We start from the raw sequence: 26,577 nt of genomic DNA on the forward strand, positions 1-26,577 counted from the left end.
TTTTTTTTTATGGTTGTAAACATTTGGAAGCGTGAGCCAAAAGGGCACATTGCCAAACGGTGAGGTGCCCAACAGCTCCACGAGTGTTGAGCCATGACAGATTCAGCTGCATCGTTGGGCAATACACCAGGTGTTGATCTCGGGTCTCTGCTTACCTCATGGCTCATTTATTTACTGGGTTAATCACTGCCAGCTTGGGGCAACAGCTACAATTGAGAGGTGGTCACTTTAGTTTTGCTTAGGCTTACAGCTTTGCAATGTATTGAGTCTTAATAAGAGAAATGAAGCAGCAGAAACCAAGCGAGAGAAAAATCTAGATCCTAAACTAAGTGTCAAAGATCTTTTTTTTCTGGGAAGCTCCAGAGCTTCAGTGATGATCAACACAAACAACCTGGAGCTTTAGCCTGCTTTAGTCTGTCTGAAGCAGGAGAGCAAGGCTTTCCGTTCAGTTCCAATCATTTATCTATATCTGGCTACAAATCAGAACAACAGTCATCTCAATGCGAGACTCAAGGTGCTCTATAGTGTAAGGTAAAAACCCTACAATAACATAGAGAAACCCCAACAATCAGACAATACCCTTTGAGCAAGCACTATTCCCAACAGTGGGAAGGAAGAAAGCTCAACCAGAAGCAGGCTCAGGGAGAGGCAGCCATCTGACGTGAACGTTGAGGAGTGAGGGAAGGGAGACAGGGCTAGAGGTGAGTGAAGAAGTGCGTCATGGGAAGGCCCAAGCAGTCTAGGGTCACCTGATCCAGCCCATAATGGCATGCTTTAACAAAAAGGAAAGCTTCAAGCCAAACTAGAAGACGGCTCCACAGAAGAGGGGCCTGAAAGCTGATGGCTCTACCTCCCATTCTACTTTTAAATACACTAGAAACCACGCTTAAGCCCATTAGAGACATGCTCTAATGGGGTGGTTCATCTGTGGAGACGCACAAGTTGTTTTTTAAGAAAAGAAAGTTGCTAAAACTGAGGGCAAAGTTGCAAAGTTTGCACCCCTGCAATGATGAGTGAGAAGGATGCCAGTCAGACTTCAGGATGAAATTGTATATATTTACCCCGTGTCCAAACAGCTCTTAAATCCAAGTCATAAGTCAACTTCTGCATCATGCTGTATAACAGTACGCTATAAAGTTCTCCAGTTTCACAGAAAATTTGTTCAACAAGTGAAGAGAAAACTTAGGCAAACTTCTAGAAAGCACTCGTGGGTTTTCATCCTGTTTTTCACAATAGCAGAGATAAGTGGTAAAAGCCTCCTCCATGCAGCTCTGGCAAGTATCTGACCACTCCGTCTCTGTCTGTTTGATAGTTCTCTCCTGATGACTCAGTTTTGGCTTGGCTCACCTCAGCTGATTCCAGAGCTGCTGAGGGCGGGAGGGATGAGGGGATGCTGGGATGAAGGGATGGGCTGCTGGTAGACAAGAGCAGAATCTGCTTTGTTTACTCTCCACAGCTCCACTCCCGGGCTGTCGGCCCTTGGCTGTCAGACTCGGAAATGAAGCATCAGGTTTACCAGCGTCTATGGGAGTAAAAGCTTCATGTTCTCTAATCTTACTCATCCCTGCCCACATAGCAGGAACTTTATTATAGCCTCTGTCATGTTGTGCAATAACAGACAGCTACTGAGGTTAAAAAAATGTGCTATCAATTTAAATACTCCACCCCTTCACCGCTGCAACGTACACCTTCATTCCTACATCCGCCGTTCCTCGTTGAATTACCCAGATCCCCCTTTTGTTTATGTCTCTGGAGCCACTCACTCAGCACAGCCCTGTACTGAAACAAGAGCCTTTTTCTCACTCCTTCCCTCCCTTCCTTCCTACTCTTTCTGCTGCCCACGACTTTACAGCATGGCAAACCATTCCGCTGAGGTTTATTTAAATCCAAGTCTGAAGTTTACTTTACCACGGCCCTATCTAAATAGAGCCTGCCACCTCTTTTACACCAAGCACAGCTCCCCATTAGCAAGGCAAACCGACCCGTGTCACTACAGGGAATGTATACAGTCACGAAGAACAGAGAGCAGAGAAAAAGAGGGGAGAGCCTCCATCCTGCAATCTATCTCCAGTGTTTCCTGTAGGGACTCCTTACTGTTTACTCCCAAACTAAATTGCCCCTGCTTCTCTGGATATTCCGGGTATTCTCTTTGTCAAATACAGAATACAGCTGGAAGGCACACGGGAAGCCAAAACACATGTCACAGTTTTTACCTTCCCACTGTGGCCACACACACCACGGCTGCTCGAGCATTCCTAAAGAAAGTGTAATCCTAACGGTTTTTCTCCCTGTTACGTATAGTTAAGTTAATTATGTTTTTAAAGCATGTCAGCCAATCAAATACTGAGAATCAGGAACTTTTTGTAGTAGCATCTTTCATAACTTTCAACTAATTCATTAGCTCTTCAGAGCTCCTCTCGAACATTTTAATGACCTCTGTGCAACTTTTCAGAGCAGCAGTGTTCATTTTTGTTTTGCCCCCCTCTTTTTTCAGTCTTTTAGGAGAAAGGATGGAAGGTATTAAGACATGATCACAAATGGGTCTTAATGAAAGGGCAATTAGAAGCAAACTTTGACCAGGCTCATTAATTCTAATTCACACAAACACTCTGTACTCAGGACCAAAAGCCAGCTTCCACCTCATTAAAGAGAGGATGGTAATTGACTTGTCCTTTATTGGACACTTGAATAATTTCAAAAGAATGGGGTGGGGGGTGGGGGTGAGGACGAGGGGAGGATAAAGCCTAAAGCACATCATTTGCAATATCCTTATTGGTTAATCTCCTTTCATAGTGGAAGCTTTGGCACAAAGCGTCTTAAACGTGCTCCGGAACAAGCGTGAGCTGATACTTTTGCAGAATTTGAGCTGTCACTTGCAATTCTGATTTGGGTGTTGATAATACAAACAATTTCCCCTTGTTGCTCTTTTGTTGTCAACTCAGCATTGTGAGTTTATTGTCTTGACGGCAAAAACCTGGGCTCCTCCTCTCCCGCGGTGAGGGTTCACTGACTCTGCTCGCACAGAGTGTCACCCGCAGCCAAGGACGAAACACTCCACCATAAACGCTGCACTTCTCATCGACGCTCCACTGCGAGAGCACAAAGAGCCAGTGACAGTTTGTCATAAGCGACTAAGGCGGAGTGAGAAAAGGGCTGCTGGGGCCTGCTCCAGAGGTTTGTGAATTGCTAATGTGGAACATATGAAGCCTGTGCCGGGGCCGCGAGTGCCAGATTTCATTATGCCACCTCTTTCCTCGCTCGTGATCTCACTGTTCAGGCATGCTCGTCTGCAGCAGGGCCCACAGTTAGAACCCAACTCTGCAACACTTTGCAGCGCGTCAAAGATGCTCAAGACTTTGTGTATTTGCACGTTTAATAGCGCACGTGTGTGCCGCTCCTTTCTGGAAGTAAGTACAAGTGGAAAAGAAGACAGAGAGTGTTATACTCACTCCTGCTACATTGTGACTTCTAGAAATAGATGATGTGAAACCCAGACAGTGCTTTCTTCGATTGGTCCATTTGAATAACTTTTCAAGCTAAAGGAAATGAATGTGTTTAAAGGAGAGACTACAGTGGTCAGGTCTTTGTACAGCTGTTTTTCCAGCTTTCTTCCATTCCATCTTTTTATGGAATAAAGTCATCTATAACTGATTTGTCTAATAGCGTAACCCCACAAAAGTCCCCATATTAGGAACTGCTACAATAGCTGTGGTTAACTCTTAGCTTTTTACTTTTTGAAATAAACTGAGCACAGGAAAATGCATTTGTGGGTTTGCAGGAATGCATTTCCTTACATCTGTGCTAAAATTATATGTTTATTTATTTAAAATAAATGTATTTAAAAGGAGAGGCTGTGAAGCCAAATTATTCTAATGTATTGGTCAACGGCTAACAAGTCGTGAGTTTAAAATTCAATGGAATTTTATTGCTAATAAATCAGTCGACAAAGTCCAGCTCAGCAACATTCCTGACAGATTGGTCAATCCGATGCTATTTCGATGCTATTTAAGCCTGCCTACAGTTGCTGCATATCTGCAAGCCACTTTGCAACCCCATCTCCACCCCCAGCTTCTTTCATGGTGTGCTCCTCAAGCTTTGATTATGCAGCACATGGACACATACAGCTGGAGACACCACGTTTCTCTTATACTTTTTCTTAAAAGTCTGCTTGAACTTTTGGGTGGATGAGTCTGTACGGTCACAAAAATTAGGCGTTCATCCGGACGCCCACGGGGACCCTTGCACTCACTGTTTGATTGCAAGCAGACGCTAAAAGACTCACTGACTTTTTTTTTTTTGCACAGACACAGAGCAGGAACAGGGTTTGTTGAATACAGGGCTGAACCTGTAATCGATATCATCACAGAGATTCTTAGTATTGTTTTAACTAAGCTAACCTTACAAGATTTACTTGCGACATTTGGTGCTTGCCAGGTGTTATTTTCGAACCCTGCTTCCAATATATAAAATTGTAAGAGTATTACACCATATTTTCCTCTTTATGGCATATCTGCAGACAAGCTTTACCGTGAGTACTCAGAGTCTGCTCGAACTATTACATGATTGGTGCGTTTAACACTTCTGATCACACTTGCTTCCAGAGATGTGACGCTGAGCCTCTCATCATTATCAGGCCGGCCGGAGATTGAAAAAAAAAGCCTTCAACAGACTATCAGCAGACATAGTTTGGAAGCTGCCTCTAAATTCCCCCTGTGATCAATCCTTTCACACCCCGCCTCTCATCATGTTTGCTTACACTGAGACCTCAAGCTGTTTGGACATGTAAATAACACTTTTGGAGACTGTTTAGCTAAGCTCAATGGGAGTTGCTGTTGACTTTTGGAGCGCTTTGCTTAATTACAGGTCCCAGATTGTTTCAGGTCTAATGGCCTAATTACCGCTGTATAAATTAGCCTAATGTTCGTGCTGTGCAGAGCTTTCTCCGCTGTATGTAATGCTCGGGCACGAGAATAGAGAAAGATAAAAACAAGCCTTTATTCAGCAAAGACCAACAGTGAGAGTGAGGCAGAAGAAAGAAAGCAGAGAGGTTAAATAAAAGAAAAATGTTAAGTGTTGGCTTGCCAATCTCTCTGCCATTCATCATATGTACGAGGCTGGCAGATCACACTCTGCCCTTCCTCTGTAAGTCAATAGATTTTTTTTTTTATCTTCTCTGCTGTTCGTGCTTTCTCTGTCTCTCTTGCTCAGTTGCTCTCACACCATTAAACACAAGCAGTCTTTCTTTTGGTAAAAAGCAATTAACACAGCGGAAAAGAAAAACAAGGCAGAGAACGGAACACGAGCGTGAAAGAGAGAAACGTCTGCACGATAACAGGCTTTCTGTTTGAGCATACATTCCATCGCTACTCGCTGTCAGACGTCGACTGAACAAGTCAGTCAGTGCCCGCAAGTCTGTGCATATTTGCTCTGAGACTTAATGTTCAAACAGATTATTTATTTGTTAAGTACTGGATCTTTTTATTTTTTCCCTCCAGGGGTTTACTTTGCTCATACACCACCTGCAGGACATGCAACAATTCCCTGCCAGACTTTATCTCAAATTTTTAGAGGATTTACAGATGACTACCCATTAAAATATGTATCCAATTGCAGGACATTTAGACATAAGTTACACAAATAACTCAGCAGAGCTCCACAGCTGCAAAACATTTACGAACCAGAGTCGTAATCTTAACAAATTGCACTCCAATCTAAGGATTTTTTAATGCTAGAGAGTGGAGCTAAGCACGCACACATCTCTGCCAGGGGCCCCCAGCACTACCCAACCTCAGCAATGCACCCTCTTTTTTTCTCTTCCCCTGTATCCTAGTAAGGTTATTTCACTGGGCTGCTCTGGAGCACCCATCTATCTCTTACATTTCCCGAATTTCTCCAGATTGGGATAAGCCCGGGAGTAGAACAAAGAGCTACGCGTTGGCCCTCTCCCCTCACTCCCGCACCCTCTCTGCCCTACTCCACCCTCCAGCCTCCTCTCCCCGACTCGGCTGAGAAAAGACGCAGCAGTTTACCAGCTAAAACTCCACACTACACCTCTCTCTCCCTCCACCTCCTCCTCTGTATCTCTTGCATCTGTCTATCTCCTTTTCGCCAAACAATGACGACTCAGATAAAAGGGAGTTGATTTAAACCTCAGGTTAACTCAGCAGGACTTGGCTACATTTATTTTGCTTCAGCTGCATGATTTATTCCACTCAAATTCAAGGCCAATACTGGGCTTGGAATTTTTTGAGATCTTTATTTAGAAAAGAGTCCACTGATGCATTTAAATGCCTGTATTAGAGAAAATGCACGATAAACTACTCTGATACAAGCCGAGGTCGTATTAGAGAGTGTGTTCACGACTGTCCATGCTGCATCAGGCTACCAGGACAGTCTGACCCTCTATGCGGTTCAGTGTCACATCACATCCTCAGGCCTCTATATGCAGGTGATACCAAAACTGCATGTGGCTGTGTGACAGTGACTGCGAGGTTAACACACCTGCATTCTAATAACACACAGACTGGACGCCGCCGCCTGGGGAAAATGGACGACTATTCAATTTTGACTCACGCTGAGAGGCCACTGACCGCAGCAAGCAATGTTAATGTAGTTTGTTCGCTAAATGCATTTGCTGGTAGCCATTGTTGCTGTTAGTTCACCTCTGGGTCTTGATTAAGATTATAAATCCCTCACAGTGAGTGAGAAAAGCCCGATAATGTGACTTAAAGTGGGAAATACAATCTGAGAGAGCTTTAAGTATGAGCAGACAAAATGCATCACATTACTTAACCGCAAAACACTCTGTTCCACTTCATTTTTTTCAAAACATGACCTGGAATCTTTTCAATGTTCTTCTTCCTCAATAATCTTCAATTTTCAAATCCATGATATTATATAAATGCTGGTGTCAAAGAAATGCGTAGCAGTCCTGTGGTACCTGTGTCTTGACTTATTGCTGGATGCCAGGAGATAACACTGCGTGTTTAAACCTGCCTCTTTTTCTGCTCATGGAAAAATTATACTTTCACATACGTTTTAATGGAACACTTTCAAGAAGAACGTGCTAAATATAGTGTATGTGATGAGCTGGAAATGAGAACTGTCTCACTACTGACATAAACCTGGCACCGAGGCCACGGGCCACCATGCATATTTGTGATATGCCGGCAGCTTTGACTGCAAGGTATTTGACGCCCTGGGAATGAAAACAAGCTGGCAAGTCGAAAGCCAACGTGAGTTAATTTTCATGCATTTTTCATGCTGTGAAACCAGCAGCTAGAACATGTGAATTAAATCTAACTAATCATCCATTTTCATAACCACTTATCCAGTGCAGGCTATGCCTGCTGACACAGGGCGAAAGGCAGCGTATGACCTGAACAGCCATCGTAGGACTAACAGAGAGACAGATAACTCACATTTGGGATTCCCATTAACCTAACATGCACATCTTTGGACTGTGGGAGGAAGACGGGAGTTCCCAGAGAGAACCCATACACTCAAACTCCACACAGAAAGGCTCCAGCTGGCAGGCGGTTTCAACCCCATGGCCTTCTTTCTGTGAGGCACAAGTGCTAACCAATGCAGCACCACTTGATTGCCCAAATCTTTTATCACCATAAACATTCAAAACTACCAGTGCAGTCCTTTAAATATCTAGTTCAGAAATGGCTTTTTCTCCCTGGGCTGAGTGGCTGTTGCTCTATCTTCCACTGAATCCAGACATTAGACAAAGTCTGCTCAGGTCTCTAGAGGTATGTGGCCATTATTTGAGGCGGGTGGAAGGAAACTACGTGTCACAGAGTAAAGACAAAGCCCAGTGTTACAACAATCAGACAAATGGCTCCTGGGCTCTGTAAGACCAAATACAGTTTGATGCCTCTGGACCATTTGGGTCTTATGAGTAAAACACCATCTGTAACTCTGAGTCTCCTTCCTCTTCACTCTTTGTACAGTGTGCTTTGCTGTCACCTTACCCTCTCTTTCACCCTCTCACTCTTGCATTGTATTCCTAATTCCTTCAGTTAATCCCAGTTTCTGTCTATCTCTGTTTCTTTGCCTCTCTCGTTATTCAAAGCACATCCTCCCCGATCTCTCCCTCTTTCCCTCCTCACAGCATCCCTAAACAAGGACAAAGTTGTAATCCATTTACTACACTGCTGTCAACAGATTCCACCCAAATAATCCTAAAAGACTCAGAACCAGGCCTAGGTACTATCAAGGGAATGGCAGGAACAAGGAGGCGGAATGCACAGGGGACGGATGCAGGAAAAGAGGGAGGAGTGAGAAGAACATACAAGGGGTGTGGAGGAGTACAGACGGAGGGAAGTTGTGTCACAGTGATTTGAGTCTTTGTCACGCAGGTGGCGCCCAGGGGTTCCCTCAGTCTGGGCAGAGAGACAAACGGAGGCCCATGTAAACCTTAAAGAGGATTAACCCTGCCGGAGCGCTTTAATGAGACCTGAAAGTGCCGGGCACCGGAGAGCCCCGCTGATTGAGCCGCGCTCCAGTCGGATCCCAACGGTCCGCCGGCCCAGTGGCCCAGCAGCGCTGCTGCAGCCCCGTGGCCTACAGCTGCCCGCTCACACTGAGCCACATCAAAGCGGCCCGTCTGGGAGAACCCCGAGATGGGAGGGAGGGGGGGAGGGGTGGGCATGAGGGAGGTGGGGTGTGTGCGTGTGTGCACGCAGGAGAGGTGGGAGGAGGGTGCCTGGATGGAGGAATCCCTTATCTCGTCCTGAGAGGATGCTGCTCTGTGGTGCGAGATTGTCTGGAGCTGCCACCTGTCCCAGGCATCTTTGAAGGCAACACTAAAGCCTGTGATGGGCCTGACCTCCTTGAGCTCCCATTCTTTTATGTCTCTCTTCATTTTCTGCTTTGTTACACCCCCCCACCCCCTACACTCTCTACTGCTCTTCTCTCTACTTCTTAGCCCTCTGTCTCACTTACACCCTCATACTCAGCCGTGCCTCCCTTTCCGTCTTTCTCCTCTCTCCAGCGATATCTTCCACTTCACCACGCCGTTAGAAACATTTTAATTATACTATGTTCATCAGCCTCTTCTTCATGTAGAACAATATATACTTGTGACCCTCCAGAGACAAGAGCAAGATACGGGTTGTTGGTTGGAGGGATAAGGGTGCTTATCTTTGGCACTATGTGAGAGGAATGCAAATGAAAAAAAAAGTGATGAGATATGGATTCAGAAGAAACATGTCGGACTCTATCATACTGGTGAATACGGGGTAACTCAAAGCGGAGAGGAAAATCTTGTGATATTGTGGCTTTAACCGGAGAGCTGAGGAGAAGCCCTCATGGGTATTTAGTCTTCTTCTTTTCATAATTTGGTGCTTAATGTAAGCAGGAGGGAGTGTTTATTCTCCTTTTGGATGGACAAGACACAACAAATCTTCATTTTTAAGCTTTCCCATCGACAAAGCGCCATTGTTCCTATTTGCATCTGCGACTCGATTAACCAATCAGATTGGAAAAGAGGGTAAACACAGTGGCAGATGATGCTACAACGGCACTGAGAAACACTGAGAACATCTTCAGTCCTCTAGAAATTCTTCTTAATTCTTCTTAGCTCCTTCACATTTAATCTCGTCATTGTTAATAGGAACTGCTACTGTTCAGAGATATGCCGTTTTCACACACACACACACACATCAGCTTTGTGGTAAAAGCGCCGCATGACCTTAAGATGGTATGAAAGTGCATTCTTGAAGCACTTCAAACTCCGCTTAACCCTCTTAAATCATCAAGAACTACAAAGAGGCACATGCATGCGAGAATACTGCCTATCTTACGGTGCGAGATGCCTCTAATAAGCTGTATAAAAGGGGATCATCTGATTATCCCTGGTGTGCTGGACCAAGGGGCCACGGCAGAGCACAGGCCCATGTTGTTCTTTTTTGATGAAAGGAGGTGGATGGAAGGGATCCCTTTCCATCGCCTGCAGTGTGCCCCAGGCTTCTCTGTGCCGGCACACCACTGGGGGACTGCACCATGCCACCACGCTCAAAAAGCCAATATTGAAACAATCACAAAGACAAACACTTACCCTTGAAACAGGCACGTGTCCTCTCACCCCAGGCTCTCCTCAGTTGTTTGAGGGGGGGGGATGTTTGAACCTGCATCCAAGCCGGTTGTCACATTTAAACCAACAAGAGATCAGAAAGTTTGTTCGGTGAGAGCACTCTGCTACTTTTTTCTCCTCGTACACATGCACACACTTTATACTTTACATTATACATAGCGCACAGTGCTTCCTCTCTCTGCCACGTATAGAAAGGCCCTGTGCAGTCCATACGAAGTGAGCGACCAAGGACTGTAATTAACTGTAGCGAGGCCAGGGCCATTGTTGTGTGGATCACGTACAGTTTGATGACAGCTAATTCAGTTCAGTGGTCAGCTGCATTTTGATATAGAGGCAGACAGAATGACGCCGGGGCAGCGGCCGGCGTGCTACGGCCGAGTAGACCTGAGATCAGCTTGGCGCAGCGGTTCAGAGTTTAACCCCTGTGACTGGACACCCACCCCCCTCTCCCTATAACCATAAAATCGTGGAACAGGTTTTACACCACGGCTCAGCGTTCCCGGTAGCTTTCCCCAAACACAGGGCCAGTATGATCCATGCAGTCACCTTTGACCAGGATCAGAGAGCAGGATTCCTCCGGCCAAAAGATCCATACCTCCACCGCCTGTGCGTAGCTCAATTGGTTTCTGAGATCAGTCAAGGACAGCAAGGCTTTGGTGTGTGGGGATTAAGCCCTTGCAGCCAGATCTAGGCTAGATTTTTAAGGAGCTAAACCGAAGACTATTGAACTGATAGTTATCCATCACAGCCTGAAGATACTTGCTGTGCCTGCTCTGCCCAGACTAGATATAACACAGCAACAAAACTTCTCACTTCAGGGACGAAATTCTTTAGCATCATCTCTAAAGCTTTGCAAATTTACTGGTTGCATTCATCAACCATTCAGAGTAGTTTCAACATTTGTAAGAAAGCCATTGAAAAGCACGCGATTTAAGTCCCTCCATAGATGTGTTTAGGCTGGCAAAGAAGGGAAAGATGAGAAACTTTAAAAAAGAAAAAAAAGAGGATCCCTTTGGAGGAAGCAGAGATGCGTCGCCAGCAAGTGGGCTCACTGTTGCTGCACGACCACTGACCGGCTAATCAGCACACAATGTAGACAGATGTCAGCGCACAGCGTCGCATTCACACTTCTACACAATTAAAGATCTTAAAAAAAAAAGACTTCTCCCTCATTAATCCTCATCTCAATCCTTTCTCCTTATCCTGCAGCAAAGCCTCATGTATTAGCGTTGTGGTAAGAAGGATATGGACTCTTATCCAGTGTTTGCCCAAGAAAAGCGGCTAAGACTCAGGCATCACCACGATTAGCTAATGCTAACAATAGGAGCAATGTTTCCTTGGTGCCTCCTCTTTTCTGCGCTGAAGTGGGTGTTAAAACCAGAGTAAACAGAGACTTAGGCCAAGGACATAAGAAGAGTGGGAGATCACAAGTCTGGGTGAATAGCGCAGATTTACTCAGAGCGCGAGGCCCTGAAGATAAACCCCTCTTTCGGTCTCTTGTGGTTGCTCGACTCCCACACCTCCCAGAGCTTCGCCACCATGTTAACGACCCATCGGCCAGGTGTGGTGAGGCTGCAGGTGCCATCGCATTTAGGCACATTAAGCACTGACACACACTAGCGGTAAGAGTAATCGGATTTACCTGGCTGTCTGCTGCATGGCGTGGAGCGCTGTGCAAGCGCAGCACAACGGCTTAGGGCCCCCTCTCCATCACACACACGCACACACCTGGGATGAATTAAGGAGGTGACAAAGCCCTCATAGAGAGGGACTGCCACAGGAGAATTAAGTGTGTGTGTGTGTGTGTGTGTGTGTGTATGTGCAAAATATGTGTGCTCAATTGTGTACTGAACCAGAAACCAGAACAGGAGCCCGTAGCTTTTTACACCTTGTGGTGCAGGAGTGGCGACAGATGCTATAGGCTCCTGGTTCAAAGCAGCCGAAGAGCAGGGGTTGGGAGGGGGCGGCAAAGGTTTAAGGGGGACCCCTTTCGATCTGCTGACCCTCAGATCGTCAGAGCTCATGGGGATTGAGCTCTGGTACTGGGTTCAATCAGACAGAATGGGACCGCTGCCTTTAGGAACTCCCCATGTCCTCAACACCTGGGGCCAGAAGGAGGTGTTTTACACAGCAATGCTCTCATCTCAAATCATAAGTCTTCCTGAGCGAAGGAGAGATCATAGAAACATCAATGAAAAACACCAGAAGTCACTGACACCGACCTTGTTGGTGTTTTCATTCTTCCCTGAACACCGGGAATCAACTTTTTGTGTAATTCTTAAATGTTTGTGTTGTTTTTCTTAGTTTATTAATATTTTCATCATGCCTGTGATAATTTGGCAGATCCCAACATGATATGTAAATTGTTTGTTTTTCCTGGTCGACACCAGAAAAGAGAGAAACATAGTAAATCCTTGTCTTGAAAAACCAAAAACTACAAGAACCTTGCTGCAGATGTCTGTGCATCATGCCTACACATCCCAGCATCACTGCTATCACAGTCCTCTACTCCTGTCTGCTCCATACGTCTGCAGTCTTCCACCCTCTCGAGTCCTCGTGCACGAAGAATTCCTCTTGAAGCTCTACAGCCCTTTTGACTTTTCCTGCTGCTTTTGAACTCTCCATTTCAAGACTGTGACTTTTCCACATGACCCCAAGCCTCAGACTTAACCCCCTCCCCCCAACCCCCACCCCTCCAACCTTCCTGACTCCTACCCCAAGGCTTCAGTGGTCTGGAACCACCAGAGTTCCTTCACACATACCCACACACATACATAAAATGAGAAGTGGCAGTGTTGCTGAGTTAGGTCAGGATGTAATGGGCAGTAATGTTCTGCCCTCGAGGGTTCTGTCCAGAGAACTGCCTGGTTTTAAGTAACCTTTACCTTAAAGAGGCACCTTGATGACTCTCAGGCACCCAACCACGATGGAGAAGCAGTTAATGAAGTGGCTGAATAAATAGAGTTACAGTATAAGGTTGGGGTCCACTGGACTTTCATTACTGCCGCTGGATTAAAATCCTTCTGGCGCACTCCTCCTGCTCCCTTTCAGCACCAGTATAACCAAACTAAACAAGCTATCACATCAAATCCTTGTCTGCAGTTAAAGTCCTGGCCACCAGATTAACTTCCAAATCAGCCCCTTTGCTCTCCAAACACCCTTCACCAGCATTTCTTTTACTTAACCGCCGCTATGTGTCTCACCTTTTCTTGGAATTATCTTTGCCAGCTTCCTTCCTTCACCCGATTCTCTCGGGCTTTGTCTCTGTGAGTCTCTCTCGCACTCTCTCCCTCTCTGTGTCTTCCTCTCATACAGTCTCTGAGTCCCAGAGAGACCGAGAGGCAGAGTAGGGGGTGGTGAGGTTTGACTCTGCGTTGCTTTTGGGCTTTGAAGTGTGTGTTGATGAGAGAAAGCGGAGTACTGTGTTCAGACAGGCCCCTAATGAGGGAATTAAGAAGCTACGCTGGCCGTTCCCCATACTAACTTCCCAAGCGCAACACAAGGCGAGAGTGCGTGCGTGCGTTCACAAGTGTGTGTGCCTGTATCTGTGTGCAGAGGAGAGACGGAGTGTAAGAGAAGGGCTAATCTGTCAGACTTAATCAAGCATCTGGCGGCCCTGCCTCTCACCTACAGTAAAAAGGGAAACTTGGCTTCAGCATTACGGGTTCTGCAAGCATGTCCTTGAGCTGTGTAGCTTCTCAACTTTACACGTTAAAGTTTCAAGTTTACCATTTTAAAATGAAGTGAGCGGCTCTTGTGTTTGTGGCTCGCGGACTTACGATAGTGCGAGTCTAGGTAGCCGTTGCGAGGGTCCATTGCAAACAGCGTGCCCCGGTATGGAAGTGCATGGTCAGCCAGATGTGGCAGGGAACCGTGCTGCTCCTTCTTGAGCAAGGAAGGGCGTTCCTCCGTAGACGTAGAGGGCTCCTCATTTATGCTTCTGTCAGGGGCGCCAGGCGTCGGGACCTGAGAGCTGATGGCGTTGCGTCTCTCACGGTGGTAAGGCGTGCCTGAACTCTCGTCCTCTGCGTGGACATGAAGACAGAAAGACAGGAGAAGAATCCAGTGTTATAAATTTGGAAGGGCAACACATTTTTCTTTTAAACAGATATCAGAATAAAAGCTGTAGCTATGAACGCTGCTCATGTAGTGGGGGAGCTCATAAAAGGAGGAGCTGCTTTGCACACCTGAAACCTACGGTAAATCTGCCTTCCTTCAGCCCCTGGATATGAGAGTTCAGAAGCAGTCAGCGTATGAGCAAACGGACACCATGGAGGAAAAAATTCCAAACATCTGAACAAGTGTTTAAATTCACATCTGTCTTCTCTTTTTATATAAAAATAAATTCTCATGAAGAAAACAACTCAGGCGTTCAGTCAGCATTCAAAGATGCCCGTTAGCAAGCATCACTGGCTACACCAACCCCACCCTGCTTCAGTCTCCAACCAACCCCCACCTTTCACTCTTAAACTAAATCTTTTTCTCTTTTTCTATCTGTGTCTAAGGGGGAAATTAGGAGGCCCTCTGGAGAAAGCTGCTTGGCATGCTGTATAAAGCGGATAAATGTGGAGCTGAGTTCAAGGGCTAAGCTCCACCAGAAAGACCTGACCTCTGACCCCTTGGCTTGACCTCTGAGATGACATATATAAGGGTCAGTTATCCTCGTGACCTGGTATTAGCCCTTTCTGTAGTCTGATACCACAGAGACTAACTCAGAAAGAAACATGCCATCAAAAGTATGTCATTTTTTTTCAACTGGGTTGATTTAATCTTTAAAACAGGAGGACATAAATCCTGCCTGATGATTTAGGCCCGGACGTCATGATGCTCAGGGGCAGACTGAACTGGGATATTTTAGTGAACAGCACTTTAATGTGTTTGTGGGAAATTCTGCAAAATCACTGGTGACATGCTAACTAGATAGGCAGGCCAGACCTTAAAAGAGTGTGATTGTTTGTACGTGGCCTATTTTAAGAATTATTTTTGTTTTTATATATTTTGACATTTTGCACTATCAAAAGGGTCAAAACATGAATTCCAAATGATCTTCAATAACACGTGATCTTAGGGACTTGGGTACTTTCTTAGGTTTTGCTTTGAACTGAGACATCTGTATGTTATAGATTCAAAAAATCATCATTTGTCAAGAGCAAGCCCTTGCTTTTTTGCCCTGAGCCAAATCCTTCAGTTCCAGCTTGTGTTGCCCGCAGGTCTCCATGTTCAGCCCGGGTTATATGCAATTATGAGTTCACCACTAAGGCTGCTGGTCATCAGTACACTCCAATGTTCTTTCTTGTATTAACGCTTCTCACCGGGAACCTGGCAAAATACCGTTGTGCTGGCGCCAGAGGTACTGCAGTATTAGCAGCCTAACAGCGTGAGCAGCTCCCCCACTATGTGCCGCAACCCAACAGCATCCAACTGCCAATTAAGAAACAGAGGCGAGGGCCAGATTAAAGAGCGCACTACCTTAAGCACTGAAGAGTGCTGCTATAGAGCTGTAGCACTTCACAGAAGAAAAGAAGCGATCAGAAAGGAGGAGGTTAAGAGAGAAAAACAGAGAGGGAGAATGAGATTGAGAGAGGCGAAGAGAGCGAGAGAGCAGGAGGAGCAACCCAAGGGTCCTGCTTTTATTCCCTTCACTCTCCCACATCCATTACCTGCGTTTGGACCAGCGTGCCCTCGTGCAGCACTGGCAGCAGTTTCAAGGATTCTTAACGCGGAACTGACAACCAGAGAAGCAAGGCGCTCTCATCCCCGGGAAATGACAGTGTCAGTTATGATATAAGTATTTAATCCTATACTGCACAGCCAGTGATCTTATTAAGGGAATAATGCAACTTATACGGTTAAAGCTGGATTAATAGGTCTGCGCTTGCAAAGCGCAATATTAACATAAAGGGATTTCAGAATTGGGTTCATCTCCTGACATGAATTGAGGAAGTCGAGACTGTAAACTATGCGGGGAGCGAGCGATGCTAAGGGCAGAGCGTGTGGCTGTGTGCAGCTCCGGCTCCTACTGTGCACGCTCAATTCTTTAACATCCAGAAAAATCTAGCATTACATCTGGGAAAGTAGAAACTTTCTACATATTCATGAGCTTGTTTTTGTACTTTCATACATATATTTGATGTTTTATAAATACATTCATCACTGGGGCTTGACATGGTGTAGCGTGAAGTTATGAAAAACTACAAAGGAGACTCAAGCGTTTACTTTTTTTAAAAAAAATCTATACTTTACATTTCTATTTGCCAACTATTTCAGTGAGCACTACTCTTCTTGTCCTCAATCTTTCGTGTTCTGTCTTTTTCTTTCCTTTTACTTTCTCAGTGACCCCCACCGCTATTCAGATGTGTCTTTCTCCCTAAAGGGAGGTCAAGCGACTAATAGTTCAATCACAGCACTGTCACAGTACCACCATCCCCCCTCCAGTCACCCCAGCAAGCCCTGGGTGGGTTTCATCATTCTACCATATACCACCTAGAGGGAGTTCATTACATCAGTTCATAGGACCTTAAAGAGTTAAACAAACACTCTGCAGCACAAGGGTCAATTGACTCCTTGACTCCTCAGTGGAGGAAAGAGAGTCTCTGGTAAGGTTTTTCTTCTATGCTGCTTGTACCTGGCGAGTGGAAACTTTTTACATCCTTCTAACGTGTTGAGCATCTGTCAAGAAATGAGGTAATGAAGACAGAGAAGACACAGGTAAACACATGCAACTTTGAAAAGTTCAACCCTGCAACACTTCTCCAACTCTGACCATCAGCCCAGCAGACCCTTTCCCCTTTTCCCTCCCTCATTTTTCATTCCTCTTTTATTTCCCTCTCTTTTCCCATGGTTGCCGCATCCAGTCCTCTACCAGTTTGCAGGTCTATTCAGCCCAACACAAAAGCAGCAGGCCGGTCCTCTGTGGACCAGAGGAAAAGCATGCCTCTCAAAAAAACAGAAAAAAGAACTATCCCGCTCTCTCTATGGTGATTGAATTTCTTAACATCTTTTCAAAAAGCGCTTAAATGCCTGGAGGCGAGAGGAAGAAACAAGCTAATGGTGGATGGGGAGCACTGAACAAATTTCAGAGCCCTTTCCTGCTCGCGTTTGAGGTTGAAAGCGAGCTCCTGCCTTTCAAGTTTCAAAGTCCTCCTTCCTCCCGCAGTGTCACTGAAGGATTTGAAAAGAAGGTAATTGTGCTCACTGCCGTCCTGATCAGAGCACACGCCCCAGCTCTAGTATTTCAGGAGCTTTCTCTGCCACTATAATGGTACCTGGTGCTCCATTCCTGCATTCTTCCTCCCTTACTACTCTTTCTCCTCCTTCTCTCTCTCTCTCTCTGACCCTCTACAAATGCACTCTGTATTGCTCTCACTCACTTGGTTTCTATCCTTCTTTCACCCCCAGCAAGCCGCTCATTAAATCCTAAAACCCAGGTTTCTCCCTTTTTTCCTCTTGTCTGGGGTGTCTATTGTAGGATTCTGGTTCAAATACCTTTCAAGAAAACCCTATGCATGGCCTTTAATATGGCAGTATAAAAGACAGCGTGGATGCAATGACAAAATGAAATTTTGAAAGAGATAATGAGATATGGAGTGGGGCCAGTACCTCTTAGAACTGGGCCCTGGGACAAGAGGGGGGCTAAAGTTAAGGATGCCCAGCCAATTCAAAGAAACAGCAAGTGAAACAAAACGCTCAGCTTGTTGTTTTTGAAGGCATTTTCTAGAGGCGCAGGTTAAGAACGAGGACTGTTGTTCCTCCACATGCCAATCGGTCCCTCACTCCCAACCGTCTGATTCGCCTTCTGGCCTGAACTCAGTCAGAGTCTCCAAAGTTGGGACATGCATGTTGTACAAAGGGCCATTGCGCACCATAGTTTCCCCCATCCCCAGTTACCACTTTTTCTAAAAGCTCAAAATATCAGAAGGGGTGTTCTTGTACCTCTGAGCCAAAGCCAGACATGCGCTGTATTCCACCTTCGAACTTCTCAAAGCGCTGTTTGTCAGTGGCACAAACACGTTTTGGCTGGGGAGCACATGGAGAGCGAACAAGGAGAAGAGGAGTGGAGGATATGCGGTGAAATCACAAAACACTTCTTCAAAGCTCCTCTCCTCCTGTGCAATAATCTCTTGCTCCCTTTTTCTTTCTCTTGCAAATCAACTCCCGGGAAAGACTCAAGACTCCCCAATTAACAATGAGAGGGGGAAGAAAAATTCCAGCAGCTGGCTAGAGTTTAATAAGACTACCTCTCCAAGCAGCTTAGGCTTATGTACCTGATTCACCGGCCCTGGCATTGGAGCTAAAGACAGAGGGAATCATTCACGATTAGTGCAGGCTGAAATACGAGGGAGAGAGCGAGAGACCGTTCAAGCTCTACCAAACCCAACAGCAAGCGCGTAGGGGATTACTGCAATTGTGTGAGGTATTTTTCTGATCAACTTCTTGGCTGATAAGCTCAATGCCACAAGGAGCTTGGGGCCTTCCACAGAACAAGGTTCAGTTATGCATTATGTGAAGGTTAGCGAGCCTTGATGTATCTGACTAAAAAGGTTGACTTTTGAACAACTTCCTTAACAAAGACATCTAAATGTCAGAAGGCAGAATGAGGTCATTACTCTGATATCTGTGGGCAGGATAGTTAGCAATCCCCCAGTCTAAACGTCTGGGGAACTTCAGCAAATATAAAAGTTAGCTCCCTCTCACTCTGCACTCGTGTTTGATTCTGTCTCTGCAGAGTGAACCCGCTGTGGTACATTATTTAACTATCAGTGCCTGATTGATGCTTGGACGAATTGCAGAGAGAGGTCAGGATGTTCCCTCTCCTGGTTAGCAGTCTATTGTCGGCGGCTGATTTCCCACACAGCGTCCGCAAATGCCCTCTTCAATATTCATCTAGGCAAATTTGACGACTCCCACATCTCAATTTGGCTCTCGGCAGCCTACGCCCCAGCCCCCTGCTCCACCACTCGCGGTCCCAGCTTGCTCTCTCTGCCGCCGGGGGTCTTCTGGGATGCACCCAGAGCCTCAGCATCTCACAGTCCCAGCCTCCAGGCCCCGGGGCTGGGGAGGGGCAAATCAAAGCCTGCTTGGCTCCTTTCTCTTTCCTTGCGCTCACCTCAAATCAGCCTCACAGCAGGGTTGTGTCGTGCCAAGCCTCCGCCTGCCCTAAGCTACCCCTTATTCACCCATTAGGGGCACAGGCCCACCGTAGAGCTGCCCGAAACCCCACTACCATTTCATCAGGGCCACATTGTGAGGGAGCAATGAGCATCGCAGTGAGAGAGCTGAAAGCCCTGACTGTAAAAAGCACACTGATGCCTTTTTGACCACAGATAGTTACAGCTTTTAAGGTTTTTCACTCAAAGGGCACCTTGGCCTGTATTCTTTGAGGAATCAAACACCAAGAGATGCATTTGATCAAGGCTTCAAAGCAAAAAGATGCCATTTAGTGCTCTGATTGGCTCATAGACTGTATTAGCATTGCTTCAGACTGTCACAAGCCAGCTATCATCAGCCATAACCTGTTAGACCTTTGTAATGTCCTCCGCAACAATATAAAATGATTATGTGCTAGGGCAGATGAGGGCATAGTCATGTCCGCATGGGATAGTTTGTCTTCGAGGGTGGATCTGGGCACACTGCCCACCAGACCAGAGTGGGCCAGCTTTCCACTGGGCCATAGCACTGGAATCCCGCTTCTGACACCACAGTGATCCGGACCAAGTCTGTGGCACTCAGATTAGGGACGGCTCGCCAAGAGAAATGAATATCCAGCCAAAGAAATGCAGAGCCAACAGTTGGGATAAAATTATAAAAAAAAATAATACAGTAATTTCAAGCACATCAAACATGATCCAAAATTCCACTGTGGCTATATCTCACCTTTTAGTATAGAATAAGAATTTATAAAGCTCTAAGCATGAATAATCAGCTTTTATTAGCGCAAACCTTGTGCATTTATAATTCAAATCCTTTCATGTAAACAAAATGAGTTTTTACGTAGAGAAACACATCCACACATTGGGGTAAAGGTTTTTAAGAGCTTTTTAGTGCATTGCATTGAGACATTGAGAACCCCATTAAGATAGTTTGCCCACACTTACTGGGAGTTGGATAATTAGACACTTCAAAGGCACCTGCCCGCCCTCCCAGGGGAGACAGAAATCGCCGCCCCACGACCCGTTTAAAAGCATGTTAACTCGTATCTGAGGCTAGCAGGCTAATTTAACTTTTGACATTTGATATCTGAGGAATGAGAGAGATCAGCCATTTAGCTGGAACAGGATTACCCCCCCGTACACACCCCTCCTCCTCTCCCACCCGTTCCAACCAAACCCCCCCCCCCCCCCCCCCCCCCCCGCTCCCCCAGTCAGGCCGGATTCATTAATTTTCTTGCTGCTAAGCACTTTATCAATGACTAGTGAACATCTAAGTCCAGAGTGGACTCTCTCCCTCCCTCACTCACTCCTCCATGGTGATTAAGCCCGTGGATGTTCAGATCTGTCTGTCTAATTCACTGCCTGTGCTGTTGCTGCTGATCTCTTCTCACACCTGCAAAGCAGCTAAGTAAACAGAGGTGAAACTTTTTTGAGAGTCAAGCTTGAACATTATTCATACCGCATCCAATTTAAACAGCATCTGACGAGGTCAAAATGCCAGAAACACTTGTACAAATAGTACAGCTCTATTGCTACTCAAACACATGTCAGCTCGTGGTTTTTATCATGGTTATGACCGTTTCCTCTTTTACTATGCACCTTATAAATAGGTGAAGTCGTTCCAGAAGCCTCTACTTTGGAAACTGTATTTAAAAAGCACTTCCCAAATGATTTAAAAATGCTGTAACAGTAGGAAGAAGGCTGATCGCCTTCATCCTATTTCAGTGACTGAGTAGACCATTTTCCACCGCACAAATTATTGTGCAGTTTTAGGGTGGGTCACAGCTTTGTGCACATTCCCTACTGCAGGATGCACAGTACTTCTTTCAGAAAAAAGAAAAAACTGCTGGGGCTCTATGGGGATTCATTTAGGTTGAAAGCAACCAGTTTTTTATTTATAAATTTAAAGAAAATAGCAGTAGCAAGAAAAAAAGAGATGGCAAAGAAAGGTTTGTTGGCTTCTCATGAATTGAATGCGGGGAGATGTCAAGAGAAATCAAGAAGAATAGGTATACCTTACTTCAAAAAAGGACTATAAACATCCTTAGGATCACAACCTCAAGCTCTCCAGATTAGGAAACTACCACATGTTACAGTTACAGCAATACAGCGACAAATGCTGCGTTACATTTGCCTCAGGAGTCGGATGCTGAAGCTGGGAATGACTTAATTGCGGAATTGAGCTCCTCGGAAAGGTAGAACATTCATCCACCACAAGAAATACAGAACAAAGCTTTTTTTTTCTTACACTTAGCACCCCTGCAGCACACTCATGAATAGACCCTCATTAATGCTCTTCTTTAAAAGTTTAAGGACTAAACATACCAGCGCATTACGCGAGCACAAAACTGGATTTTAGCATTTTTTTAAAAGTACTGTCAATATTTACGTAGCAAGCACATTGTATTTTGAGAATTTTGTAACTGACCTGTTGCGTATGTATTTTGCAGAGTTTTTCTTGTCAGCGTGCAAAGAAAATATTTAAATCAATCATTTATTAACGTGAGCAACAAACAGTTTAGTGCTAAGTTTGTCAATATTTAATGCAAGAAAGAAGCGTGTCTTATTTTTTGCGCTTGATATTTTAATTAACTAATAACCTTGTTTCCAAAACGATGTAACTTTTGTAAATGACCCGTAAAACTAACCACACCTATAAGCACTATTTGGGGATTGCTTAACCACGCTCAGCCTTGCTTAATAAACCCTTACAGTTTTAGTGTTTACTGTTCTACAGCCGCCATCTTGGCTTACTTAGTCATGTTGGTGGGGTTGTTCCAACTTTCTGTCTTGAAAATTCTGACTTCCGACTTCAACCGGAATGCAGTGAAAGCTGCTAGTGTCGATGCTTAGCATACAGCAGGGGATAGCATCACAGCAAGCAGTCTGGAGATACACCCTGAAGGGCAAATGACTGACTAAATACTGTTTTATCAAGAGTTTGCTTCACATAGCATACAGCACAAGCAAGCTAGTCACCGCATCGGTACATTTCTAAAGGTGGTTTACTGGCCTGTATTTAAACACACAGCAAACATTCTTTCCTCCAAAGTACGCTTTGTTGTGTTCAGGCTAAGCTTGTTGAGAAGCATAAGGTTTGGACGTAATTCAAGTTTCTTATCTTAGTTTGTACAAACTGTTAGCTGACTTTTGTTTAGCTTGCTAATGTTGCATGCTACATAACAAGCAATCAACCATTGCAATGCAATTTAGCAGGCCAGTGGAGTAGATTCAGTTTTGGGCTCATGCAGGTTTCTCACGGAGTAGCTCGTGATTTAGTTTATCTCACCAAACACCTCATGCGAATACCCTTTTTCTGCCTCCTCCTGCTTTCTGTCATCACTTTCCCCAATCACAATTCAGCTGTCGCAGTTAAATCATTTTCTGTTTAAGCTGCAAGATGAATGACCTGCTGATTTCAAACTTGTCATACCTGTGAAACTGAACAGTCAACCAACGTAAGTGAAACAAACCTACAGGGATACATTTACTTGTGTTTATTTAAAGTACCTCTCCAAATATATTTAAATTTAGCTAGCAATCATTGACATATCACAGTTTGGGAGTTTTGAGGGGAGTTAATTTGCAACCATAAATCTGCATTAGTCCCAGTCTCATGCTTTCTGCTGAATGTCTACATTACAGGTTGAATCGGGGGCTACATGTGAGTGTGACGGATCTGGGTTAAACGAACAGCATGCCTGCAGCTTTGATGCTGCAGCTGGTAATGCTTACAGTTTCTAACCCATCACATTTAAACGCAAAGGTCTTTTTTTTTCAGAGACCATGACAATCAGAATTCCAAACTACAAGCCAAATGCCATAAAAATAAAACAACTCAACAGACTCACTTCACTGTGCTCCCACAATGAGGGGCTGTTCTTTGGCACGCACGTTAATCCACCCTGGCTTCAAAAAAGTGAATCAACACTTTACTTTTGCAACTCTAATTATCTAAAATAACATTGGCCCATTTTCCAGTTTAATCGTCAAGACTGAGCAGCTAACAGTTCACTTCATAAAGATTTTCCAACATGCTGTCATTTTATGACGCTTAATAGTCAGGCCACATTTCCTACAGAAGACCTGACCCTCACCTGCCCCCAATGTGTGATATCAGCGGGAGTGCCGGCTTAATAACAGAGGGTAGTTTAGCCCTCTCCTTCTCAAAATAAAGGTGAGATGTGGACAACTTCATTATAGTGTCTGCTGCAGGCAGGGAAAGCCCTGCAGATTAGAGGATCTGCCATGTTGGCCAAACAGACTTAACCACTGTCTGTTGGGAAGGGGCTGAAGGTTGGAGGTGAAAAAGCACAAGATTTCTATGTGATTAGATAAATGCCTCTGTAATGCGAGAGAAAGCACAATACACAGTGAAACTTGCAGGTGTGGACAATTTATGGGACTAGCTGCTGGAGAAATTGTCTCATATGTCACAGGTTAGATCAGACAGGATGCGTAAAGTATGACTGAGGGGCTATATGCTCGTTTAACGTAAAGTGTAGTATGGAGTATAGGGAATGTTTATCTGAGAGGATCCTGGAAGTTAAAGATTGTTTGTACATGTCACTCTTGAGTGACATGTACAAACACAAAAACCATAATTTTAAAGTCCACAACTTTAAAATTTAAATCCACTTCAGACGAGTACAGTCAAAGCAATGTTGTGGGTGAACTGAGACATTGTGGAAAAATTGTATTGTTACTTGTTCTAGAGAAATATGCAATATGAATAAATCTGCTCCAAAGGACCATCTGCCAAGTTTAGCTGCAGTAATATTTAGAGCACCAAAACTTTAATATTTATATGTGAAGGACTCACTTCTCATGGAGCAAGTCAGGTTTGTTTTTTGAGGACGATGAAGGGGATGCAAATACAAATACTTAAAATGTGAAAAGTGGAGCAAGCATCTTTGGCCACATTGTTACAAAAATAAACTTTTTAATGGATACTTAGCTTTTCTTAAAATGAAACTATGATGTCAGACTGATAACTGACCCAGATTTAGCATCACCTATCAAATGCATATATATTTGTTTAAAAAATATCCTAAAATCTATAAATCGAAGCCTTTACCATTCCCTGTACCGTTCCACATTCTTCTATTTGACCAGATGTATTGCAGTCTGTCCTTGTGTTTGTTTTCTCGACCTTTTCACTCCTCGTTTTTTCCTCATCAAATCTCCTCCGTCTACACTGCGTCCATTTACCTCACTTCCCATTTCCCCGACTATTCCCCCCTGCATCTCCCCTTCCTGTGGATGTCCCTGCTCAGTAATAAGCTCCTCTCATGTATGACCTCTCCTGTCATTCCCACCACTGGAATCCTCCTTCTCTAATCTCTGCATTACTTTTACATTAATCCCACACTCGGCCGTTGGAGCTCATGTGACACATTGCCATCATAAACCGCTGCTCGAACTGGAATGAATTGGTGTGATGAGGTAAAGCTGACTTAAAATGCTTAAGGCTACCACAGGATTCACCTGTAGGCTGTTGCTTTTCTTTTTCTTCTCCATCCTTAAGTCCCCCAATTTTCCCTCTCAACGCCCCAACTCCTTCAGTGCATTTTCACTCACTCCTGGCTTTCAGCTCACACTCCAAGCCTACTTCCTGTTCCCATGTCTTCCCCAAATCTTCTCAGTCTTCCTCCATCTCCTCTCATCCCTTTCCCCTTGCATTTTCTGCCTCTCTTCATCCACTACCTCCCAGCACCTCCATCCTTCTCCCTCTCCCCTTTGGGCCGCAGTGGGACTGTTGGACTCACGCAGCCCCATGCTGAGCTCCTCCAGAGCCAAGCCAGAACAAAGAGCCCATTGAGCCGAGCAGAGACATAATGTGGGCCGCCTCTGACAGCACCGAAGATGAAGTCATGAGGTCGCCAAACAGTTAATAACGACGGCCCCATCCTCCAGCTGCACCAAATGTGCATGTACAGTTTTGGTGCCGCTGAGAAAAGTGAGAGAAAACGAGGGTGTCTGCAAGTACGCATGACTGAGTTTCCACAGTCTGCAACGCGTGTGTACATATCTTAGAGCATGTGGACGGACAAAAAGCTTTTAAGGGCATAATGAGATACTCCATGACACCCAAAAATGTGCTCAATCACTGCGTAAATACCACAGAGGAGAGACAAAACCATCAGAGAATTGCACTTTTAGTTTTGGCCTCGCTCCAGCTGCAATGCAGAACACCCACCCCACCACCACCACCACAACCACCTCCCCCCCTTCTTCCTCATTGGAGTCTGTCTGGCGCAAAGTCTGACATGAGACACATCTCCCCGGGACCGGAGCTGTCGCTGCAAGGCCCACACTCTGAACATCATTAGACTCACAGCTCCAGGTGAGATCATGCAGGGTAGCAAAGACCGGAAGATCCAAGTGTATTTGTGTCTGTGCAAAAGCACGCATGCTGGAGATCTGGTTCAAGCATTCATCTCCATGCCACTGAATGACCGTGGCCTATTAAAATGCCTTTACAGGACCACTTGCTTGTCAAGAGGCCTCCGGGCTGAGTTGTGCGCGGGATAGGGGAGGGAGGCAGAGCGGGCGGGAGGCGGGAATGGTGAAAGACAGCTATGCAATTGATTAACATTAGAAGGACTTGCTCAAGTTCAAATTGCACGACCTCCTCTGCTGTAAGCTACAGACGTTTGTTTCCCCGCAAGTAGAAAGCTTCTTTCAAACCCTGTCTGTGCTACACATCTGAGTTCAATTCTCCGCATGCCCTCACTCTGAAAATCAATTCCTCCTCCTCTCCTCTGCTCTTTTCCTCCAGGTCTGCGAACAGACCAGGGCGAAGGGATTACACTGTCCCTCCCCAGATCCGAGCAAGACAACAAATGGTTCTTATCAACTGACACCCCCTCTGCCGTCCAGAAAGAAAAGGCAGAAAAACTGGCCAAGCCGCTTCAGCACGGATGTGTTCTCTGGGTTCTGTCTGCCAATCGTGGCAACTCTTTTCACACTTAAAGCCTGAGCTATTTACCAGAGCCCTGGGAGAATACGTGCACAGCACCGGAGGGTGGGAAGAACTGAGGGGAGAGAGTTGCTGCTTCTCAACCTCTGCTTCTAATCAATCACCAGAAATCACTGCCATGGTTTATGGCCTTTGATCCTAGCTCCTCTTTCGCACTGGAAGGGAGAGAGTTGGGCAGAGAAAGGGGAGGGAAAGCACAGGGAAGGGTGAGAGTCAAGGCCCAGAGGGTGTAGAGGTCAGGGGAGAGAGATTAGGGAGTACAGAGCCTTTTGCGCTCTCAAATCTGAAAGCATGTCTTGATTTAATCCAGTGAGTTTAGAGCGCAGAGCAGCAAATGGCCTGGA

At 45.4% G+C, this 26,577-nt stretch overlaps 1 protein-coding gene across 1 annotated transcript in view; it reads right to left on the reverse strand.

Moving 5' to 3' along the window:
* Positions 1-26,577, reverse strand: part of gli3 (GLI family zinc finger 3) — a 98,225-nt gene that overhangs the window by 46,910 nt on the left and 24,738 nt on the right. Inside the window, exon 3 of the mRNA XM_080865790.1 lies at positions 13,882-14,127. Coding sequence (XP_080721916.1) covers positions 13,882-14,127 — 246 coding nt within the window. The remainder of the gene's footprint in view (positions 1-13,881; positions 14,128-26,577) is intronic.

The sequence above is a fragment of the Rhamphochromis sp. 'chilingali' genome, assembly GCF_963969265.1.
Source record: "Rhamphochromis sp. 'chilingali' genome assembly, chromosome: 18".
NCBI classification, from domain to species: domain Eukaryota; kingdom Metazoa; phylum Chordata; class Actinopteri; order Cichliformes; family Cichlidae; genus Rhamphochromis; species Rhamphochromis sp. 'chilingali'.